Source organism: Monodelphis domestica, chromosome 1 (assembly GCF_027887165.1).
Source record: "Monodelphis domestica isolate mMonDom1 chromosome 1, mMonDom1.pri, whole genome shotgun sequence".
NCBI lineage: Eukaryota > Metazoa > Chordata > Mammalia > Didelphimorphia > Didelphidae > Monodelphis > Monodelphis domestica.
The window spans coordinates 667,370,217-667,395,555 of record NC_077227.1 but is presented as its reverse complement, the minus strand read 5'-3'; the positions used below and the strand labels follow the sequence as shown (position 1 = coordinate 667,395,555).

Sequence of the window (25,339 nt, the reverse complement as noted above, 5' to 3'; positions counted from 1 at the left end):
CTGATCTCTTTTCTTTGCCTCAGCTATCTAAGGGCTTGGGCCTTTTGGCCCAGCCTAAACAGAGGGGGTATTTAAGCCCTATTCCTTTCTCTCCCCTTTCTCTCTCCCTCTCTCTCTCTCTAATACCTTTCTTCCTCCTGTCTGTAATTAAACTCCATAAAAGGTTGACTGCTGACTTGAGTTTTCATTTAGGAATTACATAGCTGAATTCCTTGGCGACCTTAAATTAATATGTATCAGTCTCTTAAAGAGATTTCCTTGTCACACCTTTGGTTAATAGGCCCCATGGATGGACACGCCGAGCATGATGGACGGGATTGTTCCTTCCTAGGGTTGCTTTTGTTTCCGTCGCCCTGAGCTCATAACTGCCTCTTACACACATCCTGGTCGGTTGTTTACTGGGTCCGAGGGCGTGTCCAGGGCTTGTATCGGGAGAAAATCAGAGGATACGGGGGCTTCCTAGTAGATTGATGTCCGTTGTCGAAGGACCTTGGGGAGGAGCCAGCTCAGGATCAGTTGGAAGAATCCCTTGGAGAGAATAGGGGTACAGTAGGATCCGCCAGCCGTTCCTACATAATTCATCTGTGGGTGGTGAGCTGAGAAGGAGAATGGAGGCTAGAGGAATCTGGATGTGAGACAGATGAGGCGGTCAGAGGAAGAGAGGCAGGAATCAAGACTCAGAGACCACAACTTAAAACACCTGCGGTGTGGCAAGCTCCGTATTTATTTACCTCTCTAGAAAGGGAAAGCAAGTGGAGAAATTAGAAGTATGAGAAACAAGAGCACAGGCGTGGAGCTGCGAACTCCGGGACATCCTCCGTGGGCCAGGTGGTCAGGAGATGAATGGAAGATGTTCGGGGCAGCTGCATCGCGTCAGTCTCCTCTCCCGTCTTCTCCTCTCTCTTCTCTCCTCGTCTCTCCTCCTCTCTCGCCATTCACGCGCCTCCCTGTCTCTCCGGCCATATGGGGAACTATCACATTCTCCGGGTCGATCCCATTCACGGGGTCTCCGTCTCTGAGAGCCAAAGATAGCTCGTGTTTCACGCAGGAAGTCCTCTACGCGCCTATCAGAATCACATGCTGGTTGACCTCTGTGTCTTGCTTCCTGTGGCACAGGTCGACGTCCTGACCGAGAGTCCTGGAAAGGGAGAGCACGCTGCTGGTGGCCAGCGCGGTAGGAAGGCTGTCCCCTTCCTCGACCAGGGGACATGTCCCGCATTGGCCTTGGTGGCCTGCTGTTGTGAAATGCTCTCAGGTCATCCTCGTAGGAGCCCTTCATGAAAACACCTCTGGCAACTCCTGAAAATCTTCTGTCCGCTGCTGGATGGCGTGCGTCCTCCCTACGCGCTGGTCTCTCACGAAACCCAGGGGCGTAGTCCATCCTCGGTCTCTTCCTGCTGTTATGAACCTCGTCATCTTCTGACCGACGACGCCTTCTCGCATCCCGGTCCGCTTCTCGGCGGGGTGGAAGTCCTCTGGAACGCAAGGGTGAAAGCACTCTTACCTGGTGGTGCCTGTCACCCATGACCTGATACAGGTCAACGCCTTCATCGGGGGGAAAGAGGAGACATAGCTCCGTTGCACATTCGAGGTCAACTTCCTGACCGTCACGTCCAATTTTAACTGGCTTATGTCCATTCAAAGCGTTGGTAAGGTGAACACATTTGGTGAAGGGCAATTCGTGCCTGCAAATCCAGGCAATTCTGAAGACCCCTCCAAGGGTCTTAAGATTCATGCCTTCAGGCAAAACCCAATGTATAGGAGGTCCTCCGTGGTGGGATTCTGAACAGAGTCTCGCAAAGCCTTGAAAAGCTCCACTCTCTGTCACGGAAAATATCAAAATGACATTTCTTGCAGATCGGAATGCAGCATTCAGTTTCTTTTCATTTGCTGGCAGGGTCGACCATATACCCCTGGCTTTGGCAAGGGAGATGTTTTCACGGTTGCTGCTCTTTATGAGGAAGAATCTCGCATCCCGCAGAATATATCGAAGCCTCCTCGTGGGGTCTTCCGGAACAGCAGCAACGGAAGATGATGATCTCTTGTGCTTGCTTCGCGGACCTGCAGATGATTCCGATGCACAACTTGGACTTCTGCGAAAAACAATTGAAGCTATGCCTCGGGCTCTCTTCCTTCCTTGCTTTTTCTCCTCTGATCCATCAGTGCTAGAACCAGCGGCGGCTGACCCTTCTGGGAAAGATAGAGTCTCAGAAAAAGAGCCACCGGCTTCGCTTCGAAGATCCCGGGCGCTTCTCTCTTCGGGCTCTTCCTGCTCCCCTCCATCTTCTTCATCTTTTCTCGCAGCATCCCTCTCTTCCTCTTCTCCCACTCCTTCCGCCTCGTTCCTTCTGCCCTTTCCACTCTCTTCTTCGGAACAGTTCCTGCTGCCGATCTCACGGTCATATTCCACACAGCCTGATTCTTCTTTGGAAGGCAGCTGGGACCTGCTGTGCCACCTATCAACATCCTGCCCAAGGCTCTGGGAGCCGTCCGCTGTGGAAGACTCAGACCTGCTTTGCACGCGCCTTTTCCCGACTGCAGTCTGTTCACGTGGACTTCCACATGGCTCTGTGCTCATAGGTGAGCCAGGTGGCTCTGGAGTCAATTCTCGGGACCACTCAGGGGATTCTTGACTCTCGCGTTGGGTAGTTTCCATTCGATCACATCTTCTTTTGGAGGCCCGTTCCTCATTTTCATCTTGTTCCATTTCAGGGTGACACAAAGAGTCATCCTGATCGTATGCCTCTCCTAAGATATAGTCCAAAACATTAAAATCTCCATCTTTCTCATCCCGATTGCTGGCGGCCATCACCCCAGCTGAGGAGATCAATGAATGAAAAAATAAATAAATAAATAAATAAATAAATAAATAAATGAATGAATTAATTAATTAATTAATAAATAAATGAATGAATAAATAGATATAAAAATAAATAAAAGAATGATTGGATCAAAAAAAAAAGAAAAAGAAAAAAACCCTGTGGTTTTTTTGTTTCCTCCTTTTTTTTTTCAATTATTTCTTTCTTTCTTGTTTTGCCTCTTGGTTGAGCTTCCAAAGGTAATGCCCGGTTTGTTCTGGGTAGAGGAGAGGTCACCTCCCTGGATCCGCAGATGAGGACTCCAGTGATCCCAAATGAGGGAGATGCCTGACAGCCGACTATATAGAGGAGCTGGCAGGGAGGCCAGGAGTTCTCACCCTTGTGTCCGGAGTTCACACCTTGGGAATATGTGTGAACTTTTTTCTCCATTTGGGGGCAAGAGGAGAAGGTGTGAACTCATGAGCTTGACTGTATCAGAGGCAGAAAATCCACATCCCTCTCTCAGCCCCCTGTTCTCTCTCTCAATTATACACATCCAGGTTCCCTTTGTAAACCTTAAAATTTCTTAGACTTGTGAATGTTGGAAATTTCACCATTGGAAGGTTTCATGCCTGTAAGGAATTTCCTACTGATAGTGGGAACTCTACTGGAATGTGAATCCCATTGGCAAGGGAGGTTCCCCCTCCTCCCTTCTTAAGATTACTTTAGGACAGAAACCTTTTGCTGAACAATGGAAAGGGCTGCAGCAGAGATCAAAATTTAATTATTCCAATCTCCACCCTACTCAGGGTAACAGGATTTAGGAAGGGCTGTAGCAAAGGATCAAGATTTAATTATTTGAGAATATGACCTTCAACAGACATGTGCAAAGCCACAGACCTCTGGGCGGTCCTGGGTTAAGCTAGAGCCACCATTGGCACAGGGAAGACATGGACAGTGATTGGTAGATGTGAGAACTGAGGGGAGGGAACTTGGATGGTTTCCTTAAAGATAGGGGGGTCTGAGGACTGAGGGGTGGTTGGAGAGGTTTTGCTCTGAGAGGTTGTGCTCTGAGAAGCTTGCTCTGAAGGAAGCTGGAGGTGGAGGCCCCTGAGACTGTGTCTCCATTTTGGTCACGTGAGTGATAGGGACTGATCTCTTTTCTTTGCCTCAGCTATCTAAGGGCTTGGGCCTTTTGGCCCAGCCTAAACAGAGGGGGTATTTAAGCCCTATTCCTTTCTCTCCCCTTTCTCTCTCCCTCTCTCTCTCTCTAATACCTTTCTTCCTCCTGTCTGTAATTAAACTCCATAAAAGGTTGACTGCTGACTTGAGTTTTCATTTAGGAATTACATAGCTGAATTCCTTGGCGACCTTAAATTAATATGTATCAGTCTCTTAAAGAGATTTCCTTGTCACACCTTTGGTTAATAGGCCCCATGGATGGACACGCCGAGCATGATGGACGGGATTGTTCCTTCCTAGGGTTGCTTTTGTTTCCGTCGCCCTGAGCTCATAACTGCCTCTTACACACATCCTGGTCGGTTGTTTACTGGGTCCGAGGGCGTGTCCAGGGCTTGTATCGGGAGAAAATCAGAGGATACGGGGGCTTCCTAGTAGATTGATGTCCGTTGTCGAAGGACCTTGGGGAGGAGCCAGCTCAGGATCAGTTGGAAGAATCCCTTGGAGAGAATAGGGGTACAGTAGGATCCGCCAGCCGTTCCTACATAATTCATCTGTGGGTGGTGAGCTGAGAAGGAGAATGGAGGCTAGAGGAATCTGGATGTGAGACAGATGAGGCGGTCAGAGGAAGAGAGGCAGGAATCAAGACTCAGAGACCACAACTTAAAACACCTGCGGTGTGGCAAGCTCCGTATTTATTTACCTCTCTAGAAAGGGAAAGCAAGTGGAGAAATTAGAAGTATGAGAAACAAGAGCACAGGCGTGGAGCTGCGAACTCCGGGACATCCTCCGTGGGCCAGGTGGTCAGGAGATGAATGGAAGATGTTCGGGGCAGCTGCATCGCGTCAGTCTCCTCTCCCGTCTTCTCCTCTCTCTTCTCTCCTCGTCTCTCCTCCTCTCTCGCCATTCACGCGCCTCCCTGTCTCTCCGGCCATATGGGGAACTATCACATTCTCCGGGTCGATCCCATTCACGGGGTCTCCGTCTCTGAGAGCCAAAGATAGCTCGTGTTTCACGCAGGAAGTCCTCTACGCGCCTATCAGAATCACATGCTGGTTGACCTCTGTGTCTTGCTTCCTGTGGCACAGGTCGACGTCCTGACCGAGAGTCCTGGAAAGGGAGAGCACGCTGCTGGTGGCCAGCGCGGTAGGAAGGCTGTCCCCTTCCTCGACCAGGGGACATGTCCCGCATTGGCCTTGGTGGCCTGCTGTTGTGAAATGCTCTCAGGTCATCCTCGTAGGAGCCCTTCATGAAAACACCTCTGGCAACTCCTGAAAATCTTCTGTCCGCTGCTGGATGGCGTGCGTCCTCCCTACGCGCTGGTCTCTCACGAAACCCAGGGGCGTAGTCCATCCTCGGTCTCTTCCTGCTGTTATGAACCTCGTCATCTTCTGACCGACGACGCCTTCTCGCATCCCGGTCCGCTTCTCGGCGGGGTGGAAGTCCTCTGGAACGCAAGGGTGAAAGCACTCTTACCTGGTGGTGCCTGTCACCCATGACCTGATACAGGTCAACGCCTTCATCGGGGGGAAAGAGGAGACATAGCTCCGTTGCACATTCGAGGTCAACTTCCTGACCGTCACGTCCAATTTTAACTGGCTTATGTCCATTCAAAGCGTTGGTAAGGTGAACACATTTGGTGAAGGGCAATTCGTGCCTGCAAATCCAGGCAATTCTGAAGACCCCTCCAAGGGTCTTAAGATTCATGCCTTCAGGCAAAACCCAATGTATAGGAGGTCCTCCGTGGTGGGATTCTGAACAGAGTCTCGCAAAGCCTTGAAAAGCTCCACTCTCTGTCACGGAAAATATCAAAATGACATTTCTTGCAGATCGGAATGCAGCATTCAGTTTCTTTTCATTTGCTGGCAGGGTCGACCATATACCCCTGGCTTTGGCAAGGGAGATGTTTTCACGGTTGCTGCTCTTTATGAGGAAGAATCTCGCATCCCGCAGAATATATCGAAGCCTCCTCGTGGGGTCTTCCGGAACAGCAGCAACGGAAGATGATGATCTCTTGTGCTTGCTTCGCGGACCTGCAGATGATTCCGATGCACAACTTGGACTTCTGCGAAAAACAATTGAAGCTATGCCTCGGGCTCTCTTCCTTCCTTGCTTTTTCTCCTCTGATCCATCAGTGCTAGAACCAGCGGCGGCTGACCCTTCTGGGAAAGATAGAGTCTCAGAAAAAGAGCCACCGGCTTCGCTTCGAAGATCCCGGGCGCTTCTCTCTTCGGGCTCTTCCTGCTCCCCTCCATCTTCTTCATCTTTTCTCGCAGCATCCCTCTCTTCCTCTTCTCCCACTCCTTCCGCCTCGTTCCTTCTGCCCTTTCCACTCTCTTCTTCGGAACAGTTCCTGCTGCCGATCTCACGGTCATATTCCACACAGCCTGATTCTTCTTTGGAAGGCAGCTGGGACCTGCTGTGCCACCTATCAACATCCTGCCCAAGGCTCTGGGAGCCGTCCGCTGTGGAAGACTCAGACCTGCTTTGCACGCGCCTTTTCCCGACTGCAGTCTGTTCACGTGGACTTCCACATGGCTCTGTGCTCATAGGTGAGCCAGGTGGCTCTGGAGTCAATTCTCGGGACCACTCAGGGGATTCTTGACTCTCGCGTTGGGTAGTTTCCATTCGATCACATCTTCTTTTGGAGGCCCGTTCCTCATTTTCATCTTGTTCCATTTCAGGGTGACACAAAGAGTCATCCTGATCGTATGCCTCTCCTAAGATATAGTCCAAAACATTAAAATCTCCATCTTTCTCATCCCGATTGCTGGCGGCCATCACCCCAGCTGAGGAGATCAATGAATGAAAAAATAAATAAATAAATAAATAAATAAATAAATAAATGAATGAATGAATTAATTAATTAATAAATAAATGAATGAATAAATAGATATAAAAATAAATAAAAGAATGATTGGATAAAAAAAAAAGAAAAAGAAAAAAACCCTGTGGTTTTTTTGTTTCCTCCTTTTTTTTTTCAATTATTTCTTTCTTTCTTGTTTTGCCTCTTGGTTGAGCTTCCAAAGGTAATGCCCGGTTTGTTCTGGGTAGAGGAGAGGTCACCTCCCTGGATCCGCAGATGAGGACTCCAGTGATCCCAAATGAGGGAGATGCCTGACAGCCGACTATATAGAGGAGCTGGCAGGGAGGCCAGGAGTTCTCACCCTTGTGTCCGGAGTTCACACCTTGGGAATATGTGTGAACTTTTTTCTCCATTTGGGGGCAAGAGGAGAAGGTGTGAACTCATGAGCTTGACTGTATCAGAGGCAGAAAATCCACATCCCTCTCTCAGCCCCCTGTTCTCTCTCTCAATTATACACATCCAGGTTCCCTTTGTAAACCTTAAAATTTCTTAGACTTGTGAATGTTGGAAATTTCACCATTGGAAGGTTTCATGCCTGTAAGGAATTTCCTACTGATAGTGGGAACTCTACTGGAATGTGAATCCCATTGGCAAGGGAGGTTCCCCCTCCTCCCTTCTTAAGATTACTTTAGGACAGAAACCTTTTGCTGAACAATGGAAAGGGCTGCAGCAGAGATCAAAATTTAATTATTCCAATCTCCACCCTACTCAGGGTAACAGGATTTAGGAAGGGCTGTAGCAAAGGATCAAGATTTAATTATTTGAGAATATGACCTTCAACAGACATGTGCAAAGCCACAGACCTCTGGGCGGTCCTGGGTTAAGCTAGAGCCACCATTGGCACAGGGAAGACATGGACAGTGATTGGTAGATGTGAGAACTGAGGGGAGGGAACTTGGATGGTTTCCTTAAAGATAGGGGGGTCTGAGGACTGAGGGGTGGTTGGAGAGGTTTTGCTCTGAGAGGTTGTGCTCTGAGAAGCTTGCTCTGAAGGAAGCTGGAGGTGGAGGCCCCTGAGACTGTGTCTCCATTTTGGTCACGTGAGTGATAGGGACTGATCTCTTTTCTTTGCCTCAGCTATCTAAGGGCTTGGGCCTTTTGGCCCAGCCAAAACAGAGGGGGTATTTAAGCCCTATTCCTTTCTCTCCCCTTTCTCTCTCCCTCTCTCTCTCTCTAATACCTTTCTTCCTCCTGTCTGTAATTAAACTCCATAAAAGGTTGACTGCTGACTTGAGTTTTCATTTAGGAATTACATAGCTGAATTCCTTGGCGACCTTAAATTAATATGTATCAGTCTCTTAAAGAGATTTCCTTGTCACACCTTTGGTTAATAGGCCCCATGGATGGACACGCCGAGCATGATGGACGGGATTGTTCCTTCCTAGGGTTGCTTTTGTTTCCGTCGCCCTGAGCTCATAACTGCCTCTTACACACATCCTGGTCGGTTGTTTACTGGGTCCGAGGGCGTGTCCAGGGCTTGTATCGGGAGAAAATCAGAGGATACGGGGGCTTCCTAGTAGATTGATGTCCGTTGTCGAAGGACCTTGGGGAGGAGCCAGCTCAGGATCAGTTGGAAGAATCCCTTGGAGAGAATAGGGGTACAGTAGGATCCGCCAGCCGTTCCTACATAATTCATCTGTGGGTGGTGAGCTGAGAAGGAGAATGGAGGCTAGAGGAATCTGGATGTGAGACAGATGAGGCGGTCAGAGGAAGAGAGGCAGGAATCAAGACTCAGAGACCACAACTTAAAACACCTGCGGTGTGGCAAGCTCCGTATTTATTTACCTCTCTAGAAAGGGAAAGCAAGTGGAGAAATTAGAAGTATGAGAAACAAGAGCACAGGCGTGGAGCTGCGAACTCCGGGACATCCTCCGTGGGCCAGGTGGTCAGGAGATGAATGGAAGATGTTCGGGGCAGCTGCATCGCGTCAGTCTCCTCTCCCGTCTTCTCCTCTCTCTTCTCTCCTCGTCTCTCCTCCTCTCTCGCCATTCACGCGCCTCCCTGTCTCTCCGGCCATATGGGGAACTATCACATTCTCCGGGTCGATCCCATTCACGGGGTCTCCGTCTCTGAGAGCCAAAGATAGCTCGTGTTTCACGCAGGAAGTCCTCTACGCGCCTATCAGAATCACATGCTGGTTGACCTCTGTGTCTTGCTTCCTGTGGCACAGGTCGACGTCCTGACCGAGAGTCCTGGAAAGGGAGAGCACGCTGCTGGTGGCCAGCGCGGTAGGAAGGCTGTCCCCTTCCTCGACCAGGGGACATGTCCCGCATTGGCCTTGGTGGCCTGCTGTTGTGAAATGCTCTCAGGTCATCCTCGTAGGAGCCCTTCATGAAAACACCTCTGGCAACTCCTGAAAATCTTCTGTCCGCTGCTGGATGGCGTGCGTCCTCCCTACGCGCTGGTCTCTCACGAAACCCAGGGGCGTAGTCCATCCTCGGTCTCTTCCTGCTGTTATGAACCTCGTCATCTTCTGACCGACGACGCCTTCTCGCATCCCGGTCCGCTTCTCGGCGGGGTGGAAGTCCTCTGGAACGCAAGGGTGAAAGCACTCTTACCTGGTGGTGCCTGTCACCCATGACCTGATACAGGTCAACGCCTTCATCGGGGGGAAAGAGGAGACATAGCTCCGTTGCACATTCGAGGTCAACTTCCTGACCGTCACGTCCAATTTTAACTGGCTTATGTCCATTCAAAGCGTTGGTAAGGTGAACACATTTGGTGAAGGGCAATTCGTGCCTGCAAATCCAGGCAATTCTGAAGACCCCTCCAAGGGTCTTAAGATTCATGCCTTCAGGCAAAACCCAATGTATAGGAGGTCCTCCGTGGTGGGATTCTGAACAGAGTCTCGCAAAGCCTTGAAAAGCTCCACTCTCTGTCACGGAAAATATCAAAATGACATTTCTTGCAGATCGGAATGCAGCATTCAGTTTCTTTTCATTTGCTGGCAGGGTCGACCATATACCCCTGGCTTTGGCAAGGGAGATGTTTTCACGGTTGCTGCTCTTTATGAGGAAGAATCTCGCATCCCGCAGAATATATCGAAGCCTCCTCGTGGGGTCTTCCGGAACAGCAGCAACGGAAGATGATGATCTCTTGTGCTTGCTTCGCGGACCTGCAGATGATTCCGATGCACAACTTGGACTTCTGCGAAAAACAATTGAAGCTATGCCTCGGGCTCTCTTCCTTCCTTGCTTTTTCTCCTCTGATCCATCAGTGCTAGAACCAGCGGCGGCTGACCCTTCTGGGAAAGATAGAGTCTCAGAAAAAGAGCCACCGGCTTCGCTTCGAAGATCCCGGGCGCTTCTCTCTTCGGGCTCTTCCTGCTCCCCTCCATCTTCTTCATCTTTTCTCGCAGCATCCCTCTCTTCCTCTTCTCCCACTCCTTCCGCCTCGTTCCTTCTGCCCTTTCCACTCTCTTCTTCGGAACAGTTCCTGCTGCCGATCTCACGGTCATATTCCACACAGCCTGATTCTTCTTTGGAAGGCAGCTGGGACCTGCTGTGCCACCTATCAACATCCTGCCCAAGGCTCTGGGAGCCGTCCGCTGTGGAAGACTCAGACCTGCTTTGCACGCGCCTTTTCCCGACTGCAGTCTGTTCACGTGGACTTCCACATGGCTCTGTGCTCATAGGTGAGCCAGGTGGCTCTGGAGTCAATTCTCGGGACCACTCAGGGGATTCTTGACTCTCGCGTTGGGTAGTTTCCATTCGATCACATCTTCTTTTGGAGGCCCGTTCCTCATTTTCATCTTGTTCCATTTCAGGGTGACACAAAGAGTCATCCTGATCGTATGCCTCTCCTAAGATATAGTCCAAAACATTAAAATCTCCATCTTTCTCATCCCGATTGCTGGCGGCCATCACCCCAGCTGAGGAGATCAATGAATGAAAAAATAAATAAATAAATAAATAAATAAATAAATGAATGAATGAATGAATGAATTAATAAATAAATGAATGAATAAATAGATATAAAAATAAATAAAAGAATGATTGGATCAAAAAAAAAAGAAAAAGAAAAAAACCCTGTGGTTTTTTTGTTTCCTCCTTTTTTTTTTCAATTATTTCTTTCTTTCTTGTTTTGCCTCTTGGTTGAGCTTCCAAAGGTAATGCCCGGTTTGTTCTGGGTAGAGGAGAGGTCACCTCCCTGGATCCGCAGATGAGGACTCCAGTGATCCCAAATGAGGGAGATGCCTGACAGCCGACTATATAGAGGAGCTGGCAGGGAGGCCAGGAGTTCTCACCCTTGTGTCCGGAGTTCACACCTTGGGAATATGTGTGAACTTTTTTCTCCATTTGGGGGCAAGAGGAGAAGGTGTGAACTCATGAGCTTGACTGTATCAGAGGCAGAAAATCCACATCCCTCTCTCAGCCCCCTGTTCTCTCTCTCAATTATACACATCCAGGTTCCCTTTGTAAACCTTAAAATTTCTTAGACTTGTGAATGTTGGAAATTTCACCATTGGAAGGTTTCATGCCTGTAAGGAATTTCCTACTGATAGTGGCAACTCTACTGGAATGTGAATCCCATTGGCAAGGGAGGTTCCCCCTCCTCCCTTCTTAAGATTACTTTAGGACAGAAACCTTTTGCTGAACAATGGAAAGGGCTGCAGCAGAGATCAAAATTTAATTATTCCAATCTCCACCCTACTCAGGGTAACAGGATTTAGGAAGGGCTGTAGCAAAGGATCAAGATTTAATTATTTGAGAATATGACCTTCAACAGACATGTGCAAAGCCACAGACCTCTGGGCGGTCCTGGGTTAAGCTAGAGCCACCATTGGCACAGGGAAGACATGGACAGTGATTGGTAGATGTGAGAACTGAGGGGAGGGAACTTGGATGGTTTCCTTAAAGATAGGGGGGTCTGAGGACTGAGGGGTGGTTGGAGAGGTTTTGCTCTGAGAGGTTGTGCTCTGAGAAGCTTGCTCTGAAGGAAGCTGGAGGTGGAGGCCCCTGAGACTGTGTCTCCATTTTGGTCACGTGAGTGATAGGGACTGATCTCTTTTCTTTGCCTCAGCTATCTAAGGGCTTGGGCCTTTTGGCCCAGCCTAAACAGAGGGGGTATTTAAGCCCTATTCCTTTCTCTCCCCTTTCTCTCTCCCTCTCTCTCTCTCTAATACCTTTCTTCCTCCTGTCTGTAATTAAACTCCATAAAAGGTTGACTGCTGACTTGAGTTTTCATTTAGGAATTACATAGCTGAATTCCTTGGCGACCTTAAATTAATATGTATCAGTCTCTTAAAGAGATTTCCTTGTCACACCTTTGGTTAATAGGCCCCATGGATGGACACGCCGAGCATGATGGACGGGATTGTTCCTTCCTAGGGTTGCTTTTGTTTCCGTCGCCCTGAGCTCATAACTGCCTCTTACACACATCCTGGTCGGTTGTTTACTGGGTCCGAGGGCGTGTCCAGGGCTTGTATCGGGAGAAAATCAGAGGATACGGGGGCTTCCTAGTAGATTGATGTCCGTTGTCGAAGGACCTTGGGGAGGAGCCAGCTCAGGATCAGTTGGAAGAATCCCTTGGAGAGAATAGGGGTACAGTAGGATCCGCCAGCCGTTCCTACATAATTCATCTGTGGGTGGTGAGCTGAGAAGGAGAATGGAGGCTAGAGGAATCTGGATGTGAGACAGATGAGGCGGTCAGAGGAAGAGAGGCAGGAATCAAGACTCAGAGACCACAACTTAAAACACCTGCGGTGTGGCAAGCTCCGTATTTATTTACCTCTCTAGAAAGGGAAAGCAAGTGGAGAAATTAGAAGTATGAGAAACAAGAGCACAGGCGTGGAGCTGCGAACTCCGGGACATCCTCCGTGGGCCAGGTGGTCAGGAGATGAATGGAAGATGTTCGGGGCAGCTGCATCGCGTCAGTCTCCTCTCCCGTCTTCTCCTCTCTCTTCTCTCCTCGTCTCTCCTCCTCTCTCGCCATTCACGCGCCTCCCTGTCTCTCCGGCCATATGGGGAACTATCACATTCTCCGGGTCGATCCCATTCACGGGGTCTCCGTCTCTGAGAGCCAAAGATAGCTCGTGTTTCACGCAGGAAGTCCTCTACGCGCCTATCAGAATCACATGCTGGTTGACCTCTGTGTCTTGCTTCCTGTGGCACAGGTCGACGTCCTGACCGAGAGTCCTGGAAAGGGAGAGCACGCTGCTGGTGGCCAGCGCGGTAGGAAGGCTGTCCCCTTCCTCGACCAGGGGACATGTCCCGCATTGGCCTTGGTGGCCTGCTGTTGTGAAATGCTCTCAGGTCATCCTCGTAGGAGCCCTTCATGAAAACACCTCTGGCAACTCCTGAAAATCTTCTGTCCGCTGCTGGATGGCGTGCGTCCTCCCTACGCGCTGGTCTCTCACGAAACCCAGGGGCGTAGTCCATCCTCGGTCTCTTCCTGCTGTTATGAACCTCGTCATCTTCTGACCGACGACGCCTTCTCGCATCCCGGTCCGCTTCTCGGCGGGGTGGAAGTCCTCTGGAACGCAAGGGTGAAAGCACTCTTACCTGGTGGTGCCTGTCACCCATGACCTGATACAGGTCAACGCCTTCATCGGGGGGAAAGAGGAGACATAGCTCCGTTGCACATTCGAGGTCAACTTCCTGACCGTCACGTCCAATTTTAACTGGCTTATGTCCATTCAAAGCGTTGGTAAGGTGAACACATTTGGTGAAGGGCAATTCGTGCCTGCAAATCCAGGCAATTCTGAAGACCCCTCCAAGGGTCTTAAGATTCATGCCTTCAGGCAAAACCCAATGTATAGGAGGTCCTCCGTGGTGGGATTCTGAACAGAGTCTCGCAAAGCCTTGAAAAGCTCCACTCTCTGTCACGGAAAATATCAAAATGACATTTCTTGCAGATCGGAATGCAGCATTCAGTTTCTTTTCATTTGCTGGCAGGGTCGACCATATACCCCTGGCTTTGGCAAGGGAGATGTTTTCACGGTTGCTGCTCTTTATGAGGAAGAATCTCGCATCCCGCAGAATATATCGAAGCCTCCTCGTGGGGTCTTCCGGAACAGCAGCAACGGAAGATGATGATCTCTTGTGCTTGCTTCGCGGACCTGCAGATGATTCCGATGCACAACTTGGACTTCTGCGAAAAACAATTGAAGCTATGCCTCGGGCTCTCTTCCTTCCTTGCTTTTTCTCCTCTGATCCATCAGTGCTAGAACCAGCGGCGGCTGACCCTTCTGGGAAAGATAGAGTCTCAGAAAAAGAGCCACCGGCTTCGCTTCGAAGATCCCGGGCGCTTCTCTCTTCGGGCTCTTCCTGCTCCCCTCCATCTTCTTCATCTTTTCTCGCAGCATCCCTCTCTTCCTCTTCTCCCACTCCTTCCGCCTCGTTCCTTCTGCCCTTTCCACTCTCTTCTTCGGAACAGTTCCTGCTGCCGATCTCACGGTCATATTCCACACAGCCTGATTCTTCTTTGGAAGGCAGCTGGGACCTGCTGTGCCACCTATCAACATCCTGCCCAAGGCTCTGGGAGCCGTCCGCTGTGGAAGACTCAGACCTGCTTTGCACGCGCCTTTTCCCGACTGCAGTCTGTTCACGTGGACTTCCACATGGCTCTGTGCTCATAGGTGAGCCAGGTGGCTCTGGAGTCAATTCTCGGGACCACTCAGGGGATTCTTGACTCTCGCGTTGGGTAGTTTCCATTCGATCACATCTTCTTTTGGAGGCCCGTTCCTCATTTTCATCTTGTTCCATTTCAGGGTGACACAAAGAGTCATCCTGATCGTATGCCTCTCCTAAGATATAGTCCAAAACATTAAAATCTCCATCTTTCTCATCCCGATTGCTGGCGGCCATCACCCCAGCTGAGGAGATCAATGAATGAAAAAATAAATAAATAAATAAATAAATAAATAAATGAATGAATGAATGAATGAATTAATAAATAAATGAATGAATAAATAGATATAAAAATAAATAAAAGAATGATTGGATCAAAAAAAAAAGAAAAAGAAAAAAACCCTGTGGTTTTTTTGTTTCCTCCTTTTTTTTTTCAATTATTTCTTTCTTTCTTGTTTTGCCTCTTGGTTGAGCTTCCAAAGGTAATGCCCGGTTTGTTCTGGGTAGAGGAGAGGTCACCTCCCTGGATCCGCAGATGAGGACTCCAGTGATCCCAAATGAGGGAGATGCCTGACAGCCGACTATATAGAGGAGCTGGCAGGGAGGCCAGGAGTTCTCACCCTTGTGTCCGGAGTTCACACCTTGGGAATATGTGTGAACTTTTTTCTCCATTTGGGGGCAAGAGGAGAAGGTGTGAACTCATGAGCTTGACTGTATCAGAGGCAGAAAATCCACATCCCTCTCTCAGCCCCCTGTTCTCTCTCTCAATTATACACATCCAGGTTCCCTTTGTAAACCTTAAAATTTCTTAGACTTGTGAATGTTGGAAATTTCACCATTGGAAGGTTTCATGCCTGTAAGGAATTTCCTACTGATAGTGGCAACTCTACTGGAATGTGAATCCCATTGGCAAGGGAGGTTCCCCCTCCTCCCTTCTTAAGATTACTTTAGGACAGAAACCTTTTGCTGAACAATGGAAAGGGCTGCAGCAGAGATCAAAATTTAATTATTCCAATCTCCACCCTACTCAGGGTAACAGGATTTAGGAAGGGCTGTAGCAAAGGATCAAGATTTAATTATTTGAGAATATGACCTTCAACAGACATGTGCAAAGCCACAGACCTCTGGGCGGTCCTGGGTTAAGCTAGAGCCACCATTGGCACAGGGAAGACATGGACAGTGATTGGTAGATGTGAGAACTGAGGGGAGGGAACTTGGATGGTTTCCTTAAAGATAGGGGGGTCTGAGGACTGAGGGGTGGTTGGAGAGGTTTTGCTCTGAGAGGTTGTGCTCTGAGAAGCTTGCTCTGAAGGAAGCTGGAGGTGGAGGCCCCTGAGACTGTGTCTCCATTTTGGTCACGTGAGTGATAGGGACTGATCTCTTTTCTTTGCCTCAGCTATCTAAGGGCTTGGGCCTTTTGGCCCAGCCTAAACAGAGGGGGTATTTAAGCCCTATTCCTTTCTCTCCCCTTTCTCTCTCCCTCTCTCTCTCTCTAATACCTTTCTTCCTCCTGTCTGTAATTAAACTCCATAAAAGGTTGACTGCTGACTTGAGTTTTCATTTAGGAATTACATAGCTGAATTCCTTGGCGACCTTAAATTAATATGTATCAGTCTCTTAAAGAGATTTCCTTGTCACACCTTTGGTTAATAGGCCCCATGGATGGACACGCCGAGCATGATGGACGGGATTGTTCCTTCCTAGGGTTGCTTTTGTTTCCGTCGCCCTGAGCTCATAACTGCCTCTTACACACATCCTGGTCGGTTGTTTACTGGGTCCGAGGGCGTGTCCAGGGCTTGTATCGGGAGAAAATCAGAGGATACGGGGGCTTCCTAGTAGATTGATGTCCGTTGTCGAAGGACCTTGGGGAGGAGCCAGCTCAGGATCAGTTGGAAGAATCCCTTGGAGAGAATAGGGGTACAGTAGGATCCGCCAGCCGTTCCTACATAATTCATCTGTGGGTGGTGAGCTGAGAAGGAGAATGGAGGCTAGAGGAATCTGGATGTGAGACAGATGAGGCGGTCAGAGGAAGAGAGGCAGGAATCAAGACTCAGAGACCACAACTTAAAACACCTGCGGTGTGGCAAGCTCCGTATTTATTTACCTCTCTAGAAAGGGAAAGCAAGTGGAGAAATTAGAAGTATGAGAAACAAGAGCACAGGCGTGGAGCTGCGAACTCCGGGACATCCTCCGTGGGCCAGGTGGTCAGGAGATGAATGGAAGATGTTCGGGGCAGCTGCATCGCGTCAGTCTCCTCTCCCGTCTTCTCCTCTCTCTTCTCTCCTCGTCTCTCCTCCTCTCTCGCCATTCACGCGCCTCCCTGTCTCTCCGGCCATATGGGGAACTATCACATTCTCCGGGTCGATCCCATTCACGGGGTCTCCGTCTCTGAGAGCCAAAGATAGCTCGTGTTTCACGCAGGAAGTCCTCTACGCGCCTATCAGAATCACATGCTGGTTGACCTCTGTGTCTTGCTTCCTGTGGCACAGGTCGACGTCCTGACCGAGAGTCCTGGAAAGGGAGAGCACGCTGCTGGTGGCCAGCGCGGTAGGAAGGCTGTCCCCTTCCTCGACCAGGGGACATGTCCCGCATTGGCCTTGGTGGCCTGCTGTTGTGAAATGCTCTCAGGTCATCCTCGTAGGAGCCCTTCATGAAAACACCTCTGGCAACTCCTGAAAATCTTCTGTCCGCTGCTGGATGGCGTGCGTCCTCCCTACGCGCTGGTCTCTCACGAAACCCAGGGGCGTAGTCCATCCTCGGTCTCTTCCTGCTGTTATGAACCTCGTCATCTTCTGACCGACGACGCCTTCTCGCATCCCGGTCCGCTTCTCGGCGGGGTGGAAGTCCTCTGGAACGCAAGGGTGAAAGCACTCTTACCTGGTGGTGCCTGTCACCCATGACCTGATACAGGTCAACGCCTTCATCGGGGGGAAAGAGGAGACATAGCTCCGTTGCACATTCGAGGTCAACTTCCTGACCGTCACGTCCAATTTTAACTGGCTTATGTCCATTCAAAGCGTTGGTAAGGTGAACACATTTGGTGAAGGGCAATTCGTGCCTGCAAATCCAGGCAATTCTGAAGACCCCTCCAAGGGTCTTAAGATTCATGCCTTCAGGCAAAACCCAATGTATAGGAGGTCCTCCGTGGTGGGATTCTGAACAGAGTCTCGCAAAGCCTTGAAAAGCTCCACTCTCTGTCACGGAAAATATCAAAATGACATTTCTTGCAGATCGGAATGCAGCATTCAGTTTCTTTTCATTTGCTGGCAGGGTCGACCATATACCCCTGGCTTTGGCAAGGGAGATGTTTTCACGGTTGCTGCTCTTTATGAGGAAGAATCTCGCATCCCGCAGAATATATCGAAGCCTCCTCGTGGGGTCTTCCGGAACAGCAGCAACGGAAGATGATGATCTCTTGTGCTTGCTTCGCGGACCTGCAGATGATTCCGATGCACAACTTGGACTTCTGCGAAAAACAATTGAAGCTATGCCTCGGGCTCTCTTCCTTCCTTGCTTTTTCTCCTCTGATCCATCAGTGCTAGAACCAGCGGCGGCTGACCCTTCTGGGAAAGATAGAGTCTCAGAAAAAGAGCCACCGGCTTCGCTTCGAAGATCCCGGGCGCTTCTCTCTTCGGGCTCTTCCTGCTCCCCTCCATCTTCTTCATCTTTTCTCGCAGCATCCCTCTCTTCCTCTTCTCCCACTCCTTCCGCCTCGTTCCTTCTGCCCTTTCCACTCTCTTCTTCGGAACAGTTCCTGCTGCCGATCTCACGGTCATATTCCACACAGCCTGATTCTTCTTTGGAAGGCAGCTGGGACCTGCTGTGCCACCTATCAACATCCTGCCCAAGGCTCTGGGAGCCGTCCGCTGTGGAAGACTCAGACCTGCTTTGCACGCGCCTTTTCCCGACTGCAGTCTGTTCACGTGGACTTCCACATGGCTCTGTGCTCATAGGTGAGCCAGGTGGCTCTGGAGTCAATTCTCGGGACCACTCAGGGGATTCTTGACTCTCGCGTTGGGTAGTTTCCATTCGATCACATCTTCTTTTGGAGGCCCGTTCCTCATTTTCATCTTGTTCCATTTCAGGGTGACACAAAGAGTCATCCTGATCGTATGCCTCTCCTAAGATATAGTCCAAAACATTAAAATCTCCATCTTTCTCATCCCGATTGCTGGCGGCCATCACCCCAGCTGAGGAGATCAATGAATGAAAAAATAAATAAACAAATAAATAAATAAATGAATGAATGAATGAATTAATTAATAAATAAATGAATGAATAAATAGATATAAAAATAAATAAAAGAATGATTGGATCAAAAAAAAAAGAAAAAGAAAAAAACCCTGTGGTTTTTTTGTTTCCTCCTTTTTTTTTTCAATTATTTCTTTCTTTCTTGTTTTGCCTCTTGGTTGAGCTTCCAAAGGTAATGCCCGGTTTGTTCTGGGTAGAGGAGAGGTCACCTCCCTGGATCCGCAGATGAGGACTCCAGTGATCCCAAATGAGGGAGATGCCTGACAGCCGACTATATAGAGGAGCTGGCAGGGAGGCCAGGAGTTCTCACCCTTGTGTCCGGAGTTCACACCTTGGGAATATGTGTGAACTTTTTTCTCCATTTGGGGGCAAGAGGAGAAGGTGTGAACTCATGAGCTTGACTGTATCAGAGGCAGAAAATCCACATCCCTCTCTCAGCCCCCTGTTCTCTCTCTCAATTATACACATCCAGGTTCCCTTTGTAAACCTTAAAATTTCTTAGACTTGTGAATGTTGGAAATTTCACCATTGGAAGGTTTCATGCCTGTAAGGAATTTCCTACTGATAGTGGCAACTCTACTGGAATGTGAATCCCATTGGCAAGGGAGGTTCCCCCTCCTCCCTTCTTAAGATTACTTTAGGACAGAAACCTTTTGCTGAACAATGGAAAGGGCTGCAGCAGAGATCAAAATTTAATTATTCCAATCTCCACCCTACTCAGGGTAACAGGATTTAGGAAGGGCTGTAGCAAAGGATCAAGATTTAATTATTTGAGAATATGACCTTCAACAGACATGTGCAAAGCCACAGACCTCTGGGCGGTCCTGGGTTAAGCTAGAGCCACCATTGGCACAGGGAAGACATGGACAGTGATTGGTAGATGTGAGAACTGAGGGGAGGGAACTTGGATGGTTTCCTTAAAGATAGGGGGGTCTGAGGACTGAGGGGTGGTTGGAGAGGTTTTGCTCTGAGAGGTTGTGCTCTGAGAAGCTTGCTCTGAAGGAAGCTGGAGGTGGAGGCCCCTGAGACTGTGTCTCCATTTTGGTCACGTGAGTGATAGGGACTGATCTCTTTTCTTTGCCTCAGCTATCTAAGGGCTTGGGCCTTTTGGCCCAGCCTAAACAGAGGGGGTATTTAAGCCCTATTCCTTTCTCTCCCCTTTCTCTCTCCCTCTCTCTCTCTCTAATACCTTTCTTCCTCCTGTCTGTAATTAAACTCCATAAAAGGTTGACTGCTGACTTGAGTTTTCATTTAGGAATTACATAGCTGAATTCCTTGGCGACCTTAAATTAATATGTATCAGTCTCTTAAAGAGATTTCCTTGTCACACCTTTGGTTAATAGGCCCCATGGATGGACACGCCGAGCATGATGGACGGGATTGTTCCTTCCTAGGGTTGCTTTTGTTTCCGTCGCCCTGAGCTCATAACTGCCTCTTACACACATCCTGGTCGGTTGTTTACTGGGTCCGAGGGCGTGTCCAGGGCTTGTATCGGGAGAAAATCAGAGGATACGGGGGCTTCCTAGTAGATTGATGTCCGTTGTCGAAGGACCTTGGGGAGGAGCCAGCTCAGGATCAGTTGGAAGAATCCCTTGGAGAGAATAGGGGTACAGTAGGATCCGCCAGCCGTTCCTACATAATTCATCTGTGGGTGGTGAGCTGAGAAGGAGAATGGAGGCTAGAGGAATCTGGATGTGAGACAGATGAGGCGGTCAGAGGAAGAGAGGCAGGAATCAAGACTCAGAGACCACAACTTAAAACACCTGCGGTGTGGCAAGCTCCGTATTTATTTACCTCTCTAGAAAGGGAAAGCAAGTGGAGAAATTAGAAGTATGAGAAACAAGAGCACAGGCGTGGAGCTGCGAACTCCGGGACATCCTCCGTGGGCCAGGTGGTCAGGAGATGAATGGAAGATGTTCGGGGCAGCTGCATCGCGTCAGTCTCCTCTCCCGTCTTCTCCTCTCTCTTCTCTCCTCGTCTCTCCTCCTCTCTCGCCATTCACGCGCCTCCCTGTCTCTCCGGCCATATGGGGAACTATCACATTCTCCGGGTCGATCCCATTCACGGGGTCTCCGTCTCTGAGAGCCAAAGATAGCTCGTGTTTCACGCAGGAAGTCCTCTACGCGCCTATCAGAATCACATGCTGGTTGACCTCTGTGTCTTGCTTCCTGTGGCACAGGTCGACGTCCTGACCGAGAGTCCTGGAAAGGGAGAGCACGCTGCTGGTGGCCAGCGCGGTAGGAAGGCTGTCCCCTTCCTCGACCAGGGGACATGTCCCGCATTGGCCTTGGTGGCCTGCTGTTGTGAAATGCTCTCAGGTCATCCTCGTAGGAGCCCTTCATGAAAACACCTCTGGCAACTCCTGAAAATCTTCTGTCCGCTGCTGGATGGCGTGCGTCCTCCCTACGCGCTGGTCTCTCACGAAACCCAGGGGCGTAGTCCATCCTCGGTCTCTTCCTGCTGTTATGAACCTCGTCATCTTCTGACCGACGACGCCTTCTCGCATCCCGGTCCGCTTCTCGGCGGGGTGGAAGTCCTCTGGAACGCAAGGGTGAAAGCACTCTTACCTGGTGGTGCCTGTCACCCATGACCTGATACAGGTCAACGCCTTCATCGGGGGGAAAGAGGAGACATAGCTCCGTTGCACATTCGAGGTCAACTTCCTGACCGTCACGTCCAATTTTAACTGGCTTATGTCCATTCAAAGCGTTGGTAAGGTGAACACATTTGGTGAAGGGCAATTCGTGCCTGCAAATCCAGGCAATTCTGAAGACCCCTCCAAGGGTCTTAAGATTCATGCCTTCAGGCAAAACCCAATGTATAGGAGGTCCTCCGTGGTGGGATTCTGAACAGAGTCTCGCAAAGCCTTGAAAAGCTCCACTCTCTGTCACGGAAAATATCAAAATGACATTTCTTGCAGATCGGAATGCAGCATTCAGTTTCTTTTCATTTGCTGGCAGGGTCGACCATATACCCCTGGCTTTGGCAAGGGAGATGTTTTCACGGTTGCTGCTCTTTATGAGGAAGAATCTCGCATCCCGCAGAATATATCGAAGCCTCCTCGTGGGGTCTTCCGGAACAGCAGCAACGGAAGATGATGATCTCTTGTGCTTGCTTCGCGGACCTGCAGATGATTCCGATGCACAACTTGGACTTCTGCGAAAAACAATTGAAGCTATGCCTCGGGCTCTCTTCCTTCCTTGCTTTTTCTCCTCTGATCCATCAGTGCTAGAACCAGCGGCGGCTGACCCTTCTGGGAAAGATAGAGTCTCAGAAAAAGAGCCACCGGCTTCGCTTCGAAGATCCCGGGCGCTTCTCTCTTCGGGCTCTTCCTGCTCCCCTCCATCTTCTTCATCTTTTCTCGCAGCATCCCTCTCTTCCTCTTCTCCCACTCCTTCCGCCTCGTTCCTTCTGCCCTTTCCACTCTCTTCTTCGGAACAGTTCCTGCTGCCGATCTCACGGTCATATTCCACACAGCCTGATTCTTCTTTGGAAGGCAGCTGGGACCTGCTGTGCCACCTATCAACATCCTGCCCAAGGCTCTGGGAGCCGTCCGCTGTGGAAGACTCAGACCTGCTTTGCACGCGCCTTTTCCCGACTGCAGTCTGTTCACGTGGACTTCCACATGGCTCTGTGCTCATAGGTGAGCCAGGTGGCTCTGGAGTCAATTCTCGGGACCACTCAGGGGATTCTTGACTCTCGCGTTGGGTAGTTTCCATTCGATCACATCTTCTTTTGGAGGCCCGTTCCTCATTTTCATCTTGTTCCATTTCAGGGTGACACAAAGAGTCATCCTGATCGTATGCCTCTCCTAAGATATAGTCCAAAACATTAAAATCTCCATCTTTCTCATCCCGATTGCTGGCGGCCATCACCCCAGCTGAGGAGATCAATGAATGAAAAAATAAATAAATAAATAAATAAATAAATAAATGAATGAATTAATAAATAAATGAATGAATAAATAGATATAAAAATAAATAAAAGAATGATTGGATCAAAAAAAAAAAGAAAAAGAAAAAAACCCTGTGGTTTTTTTGTTTCCTCCTTTTTTTTTTCAATTATTTCTTTCTTTCTTGTTTTGCCTCTTGGTTGAGCTTCCAAAGGTAATGCCCGGTTTGTTCTGGGTAGAGGAGAGGTCACCTCCCTGGATCCGCAGATGAGGACTCCAGTGATCCCAAATGAGGGAGATGCCTGACAGCCGACTATATAGAGGAGCTGGCAGGGAGGCCAGGAGTTCTCACCCTTGTGTCCGGAGTTCACACCTTGGGAATATGTGTGAACTTTTTTCTCCATTTGGGGGCAAGAGGAGAAGGTGTGAACTCATGAGCTTGACTGTATCAGAGGCAGAAAATCCACATCCCTCTCTCAGCCCCCTGTTCTCTCTCTCAATTATACACATCCAGGTTCCCTTTGTAAACCTTAAAATTTCTTAGACTTGTGAATGTTGGAAATTTCACCATTGGAAGGTTTCATGCCTGTAAGGAATTTCCTACTGATAGTGGCAACTCTACTGGAATGTGAATCCCATTGGCAAGGGAGGTTCCCCCTCCTCCCTTCTTAAGATTACTTTAGGACAGAAACCTTTTGCTGAACAATGGAAAGGGCTGCAGCAGAGATCAAAATTTAATTATTCCAATCTCCACCCTACTCAGGGTAACAGGATTTAGGAAGGGCTGTAGCAAAGGATCAAGATTTAATTATTTGAGAATATGACCTTCAACAGACATGTGCAAAGCCACAGACCTCTGGGCGGTCCTGGGTTAAGCTAGAGCCACCATTGGCACAGGGAAGACATGGACAGTGATTGGTAGATGTGAGAACTGAGGGGAGGGAACTTGGATGGTTTCCTTAAAGATAGGGGGGTCTGAGGACTGAGGGGTGGTTGGAGAGGTTTTGCTCTGAGAGGTTGTGCTCTGAGAAGCTTGCTCTGAAGGAAGCTGGAGGTGGAGGCCCCTGAGACTGTGTCTCCATTTTGGTCACGTGAGTGATAGGGACTGATCTCTTTTCTTTGCCTCAGCTATCTAAGGGCTTGGGCCTTTTGGCCCAGCCTAAACAGAGGGGGTATTTAAGCCCTATTCCTTTCTCTCCCCTTTCTCTCTCCCTCTCTCTCTCTCTAATACCTTTCTTCCTCCTGTCTGTAATTAAACTCCATAAAAGGTTGACTGCTGACTTGAGTTTTCATTTAGGAATTACATAGCTGAATTCCTTGGCGACCTTAAATTAATATGTATCAGTCTCTTAAAGAGATTTCCTTGTCACACCTTTGGTTAATAGGCCCCATGGATGGACACGCCGAGCATGATGGACGGGATTGTTCCTTCCTAGGGTTGCTTTTGTTTCCGTCGCCCTGAGCTCATAACTGCCTCTTACACACATCCTGGTCGGTTGTTTACTGGGTCCGAGGGCGTGTCCAGGGCTTGTATCGGGAGAAAATCAGAGGATACGGGGGCTTCCTAGTAGATTGATGTCCGTTGTCGAAGGACCTTGGGGAGGAGCCAGCTCAGGATCAGTTGGAAGAATCCCTTGGAGAGAATAGGGGTACAGTAGGATCCGCCAGCCGTTCCTACATAATTCATCTGTGGGTGGTGAGCTGAGAAGGAGAATGGAGGCTAGAGGAATCTGGATGTGAGACAGATGAGGCGGTCAGAGGAAGAGAGGCAGGAATCAAGACTCAGAGACCACAACTTAAAACACCTGCGGTGTGGCAAGCTCCGTATTTATTTACCTCTCTAGAAAGGGAAAGCAAGTGGAGAAATTAGAAGTATGAGAAACAAGAGCACAGGCGTGGAGCTGCGAACTCCGGGACATCCTCCGTGGGCCAGGTGGTCAGGAGATGAATGGAAGATGTTCGGGGCAGCTGCATCGCGTCAGTCTCCTCTCCCGTCTTCTCCTCTCTCTTCTCTCCTCGTCTCTCCTCCTCTCTCGCCATTCACGCGCCTCCCTGTCTCTCCGGCCATATGGGGAACTATCACATTCTCCGGGTCGATCCCATTCACGGGGTCTCCGTCTCTGAGAGCCAAAGATAGCTCGTGTTTCACGCAGGAAGTCCTCTACGCGCCTATCAGAATCACATGCTGGTTGACCTCTGTGTCTTGCTTCCTGTGGCACAGGTCGACGTCCTGACCGAGAGTCCTGGAAAGGGAGAGCACGCTGCTGGTGGCCAGCGCGGTAGGAAGGCTGTCCCCTTCCTCGACCAGGGGACATGTCCCGCATTGGCCTTGGTGGCCTGCTGTTGTGAAATGCTCTCAGGTCATCCTCGTAGGAGCCCTTCATGAAAACACCTCTGGCAACTCCTGAAAATCTTCTGTCCGCTGCTGGATGGCGTGCGTCCTCCCTACGCGCTGGTCTCTCACGAAACCCAGGGGCGTAGTCCATCCTCGGTCTCTTCCTGCTGTTATGAACCTCGTCATCTTCTGACCGACGACGCCTTCTCGCATCCCGGTCCGCTTCTCGGCGGGGTGGAAGTCCTCTGGAACGCAAGGGTGAAAGCACTCTTACCTGGTGGTGCCTGTCACCCATGACCTGATACAGGTCAACGCCTTCATCGGGGGGAAAGAGGAGACATAGCTCCGTTGCACATTCGAGGTCAACTTCCTGACCGTCACGTCCAATTTTAACTGGCTTATGTCCATTCAAAGCGTTGGTAAGGTGAACACATTTGGTGAAGGGCA

General features: G+C 49.6%; 6 protein-coding genes across 6 annotated transcripts; all 6 read right to left on the bottom strand.

Annotated features, from left to right (window-relative positions):
- Positions 1–832: 832 nt before the first annotated feature.
- LOC130457328 (YTH domain-containing protein 1-like) lies at positions 833–2,320 on the bottom strand (the record flags this gene model as incomplete). The annotated part of the gene is made up of 2 exons (XM_056817983.1): positions 833–2,007; positions 2,062–2,320. Coding segments are annotated over 2 exons (1,434 nt in total), but the record flags the coding sequence as incomplete, so codon positions are not given.
- A 2,461-nt stretch (positions 2,321–4,781) lies between these two features.
- On the bottom strand, positions 4,782–6,269 carry LOC130457327 (YTH domain-containing protein 1-like; the record flags this gene model as incomplete). The annotated part of the gene is made up of 2 exons (XM_056817970.1): positions 4,782–5,956; positions 6,011–6,269. Coding segments are annotated over 2 exons (1,434 nt in total), but the record flags the coding sequence as incomplete, so codon positions are not given.
- Positions 6,270–8,729: 2,460 nt separating this feature from the next.
- Positions 8,730–10,217, bottom strand: LOC130457326 (YTH domain-containing protein 1-like; the record flags this gene model as incomplete). The annotated part of the gene is made up of 2 exons (XM_056817960.1): positions 8,730–9,904; positions 9,959–10,217. Coding segments are annotated over 2 exons (1,434 nt in total), but the record flags the coding sequence as incomplete, so codon positions are not given.
- Positions 10,218–12,674: 2,457 nt separating this feature from the next.
- Positions 12,675–14,162, bottom strand: LOC130457325 (YTH domain-containing protein 1-like; the record flags this gene model as incomplete). Its single annotated transcript, XM_056817955.1, has 2 exons — positions 12,675–13,849; positions 13,904–14,162. Coding segments are annotated over 2 exons (1,434 nt in total), but the record flags the coding sequence as incomplete, so codon positions are not given.
- Positions 14,163–16,619: 2,457 nt separating this feature from the next.
- LOC130457323 (YTH domain-containing protein 1-like) lies at positions 16,620–18,107 on the bottom strand (the record flags this gene model as incomplete). Its single annotated transcript, XM_056817950.1, has 2 exons — positions 16,620–17,794; positions 17,849–18,107. Coding segments are annotated over 2 exons (1,434 nt in total), but the record flags the coding sequence as incomplete, so codon positions are not given.
- Positions 18,108–20,560: 2,453 nt separating this feature from the next.
- On the bottom strand, positions 20,561–22,048 carry LOC130457322 (YTH domain-containing protein 1-like; the record flags this gene model as incomplete). Its single annotated transcript, XM_056817946.1, has 2 exons — positions 20,561–21,735; positions 21,790–22,048. Coding segments are annotated over 2 exons (1,434 nt in total), but the record flags the coding sequence as incomplete, so codon positions are not given.
- Positions 22,049–25,339: the final 3,291 nt, after the last annotated feature.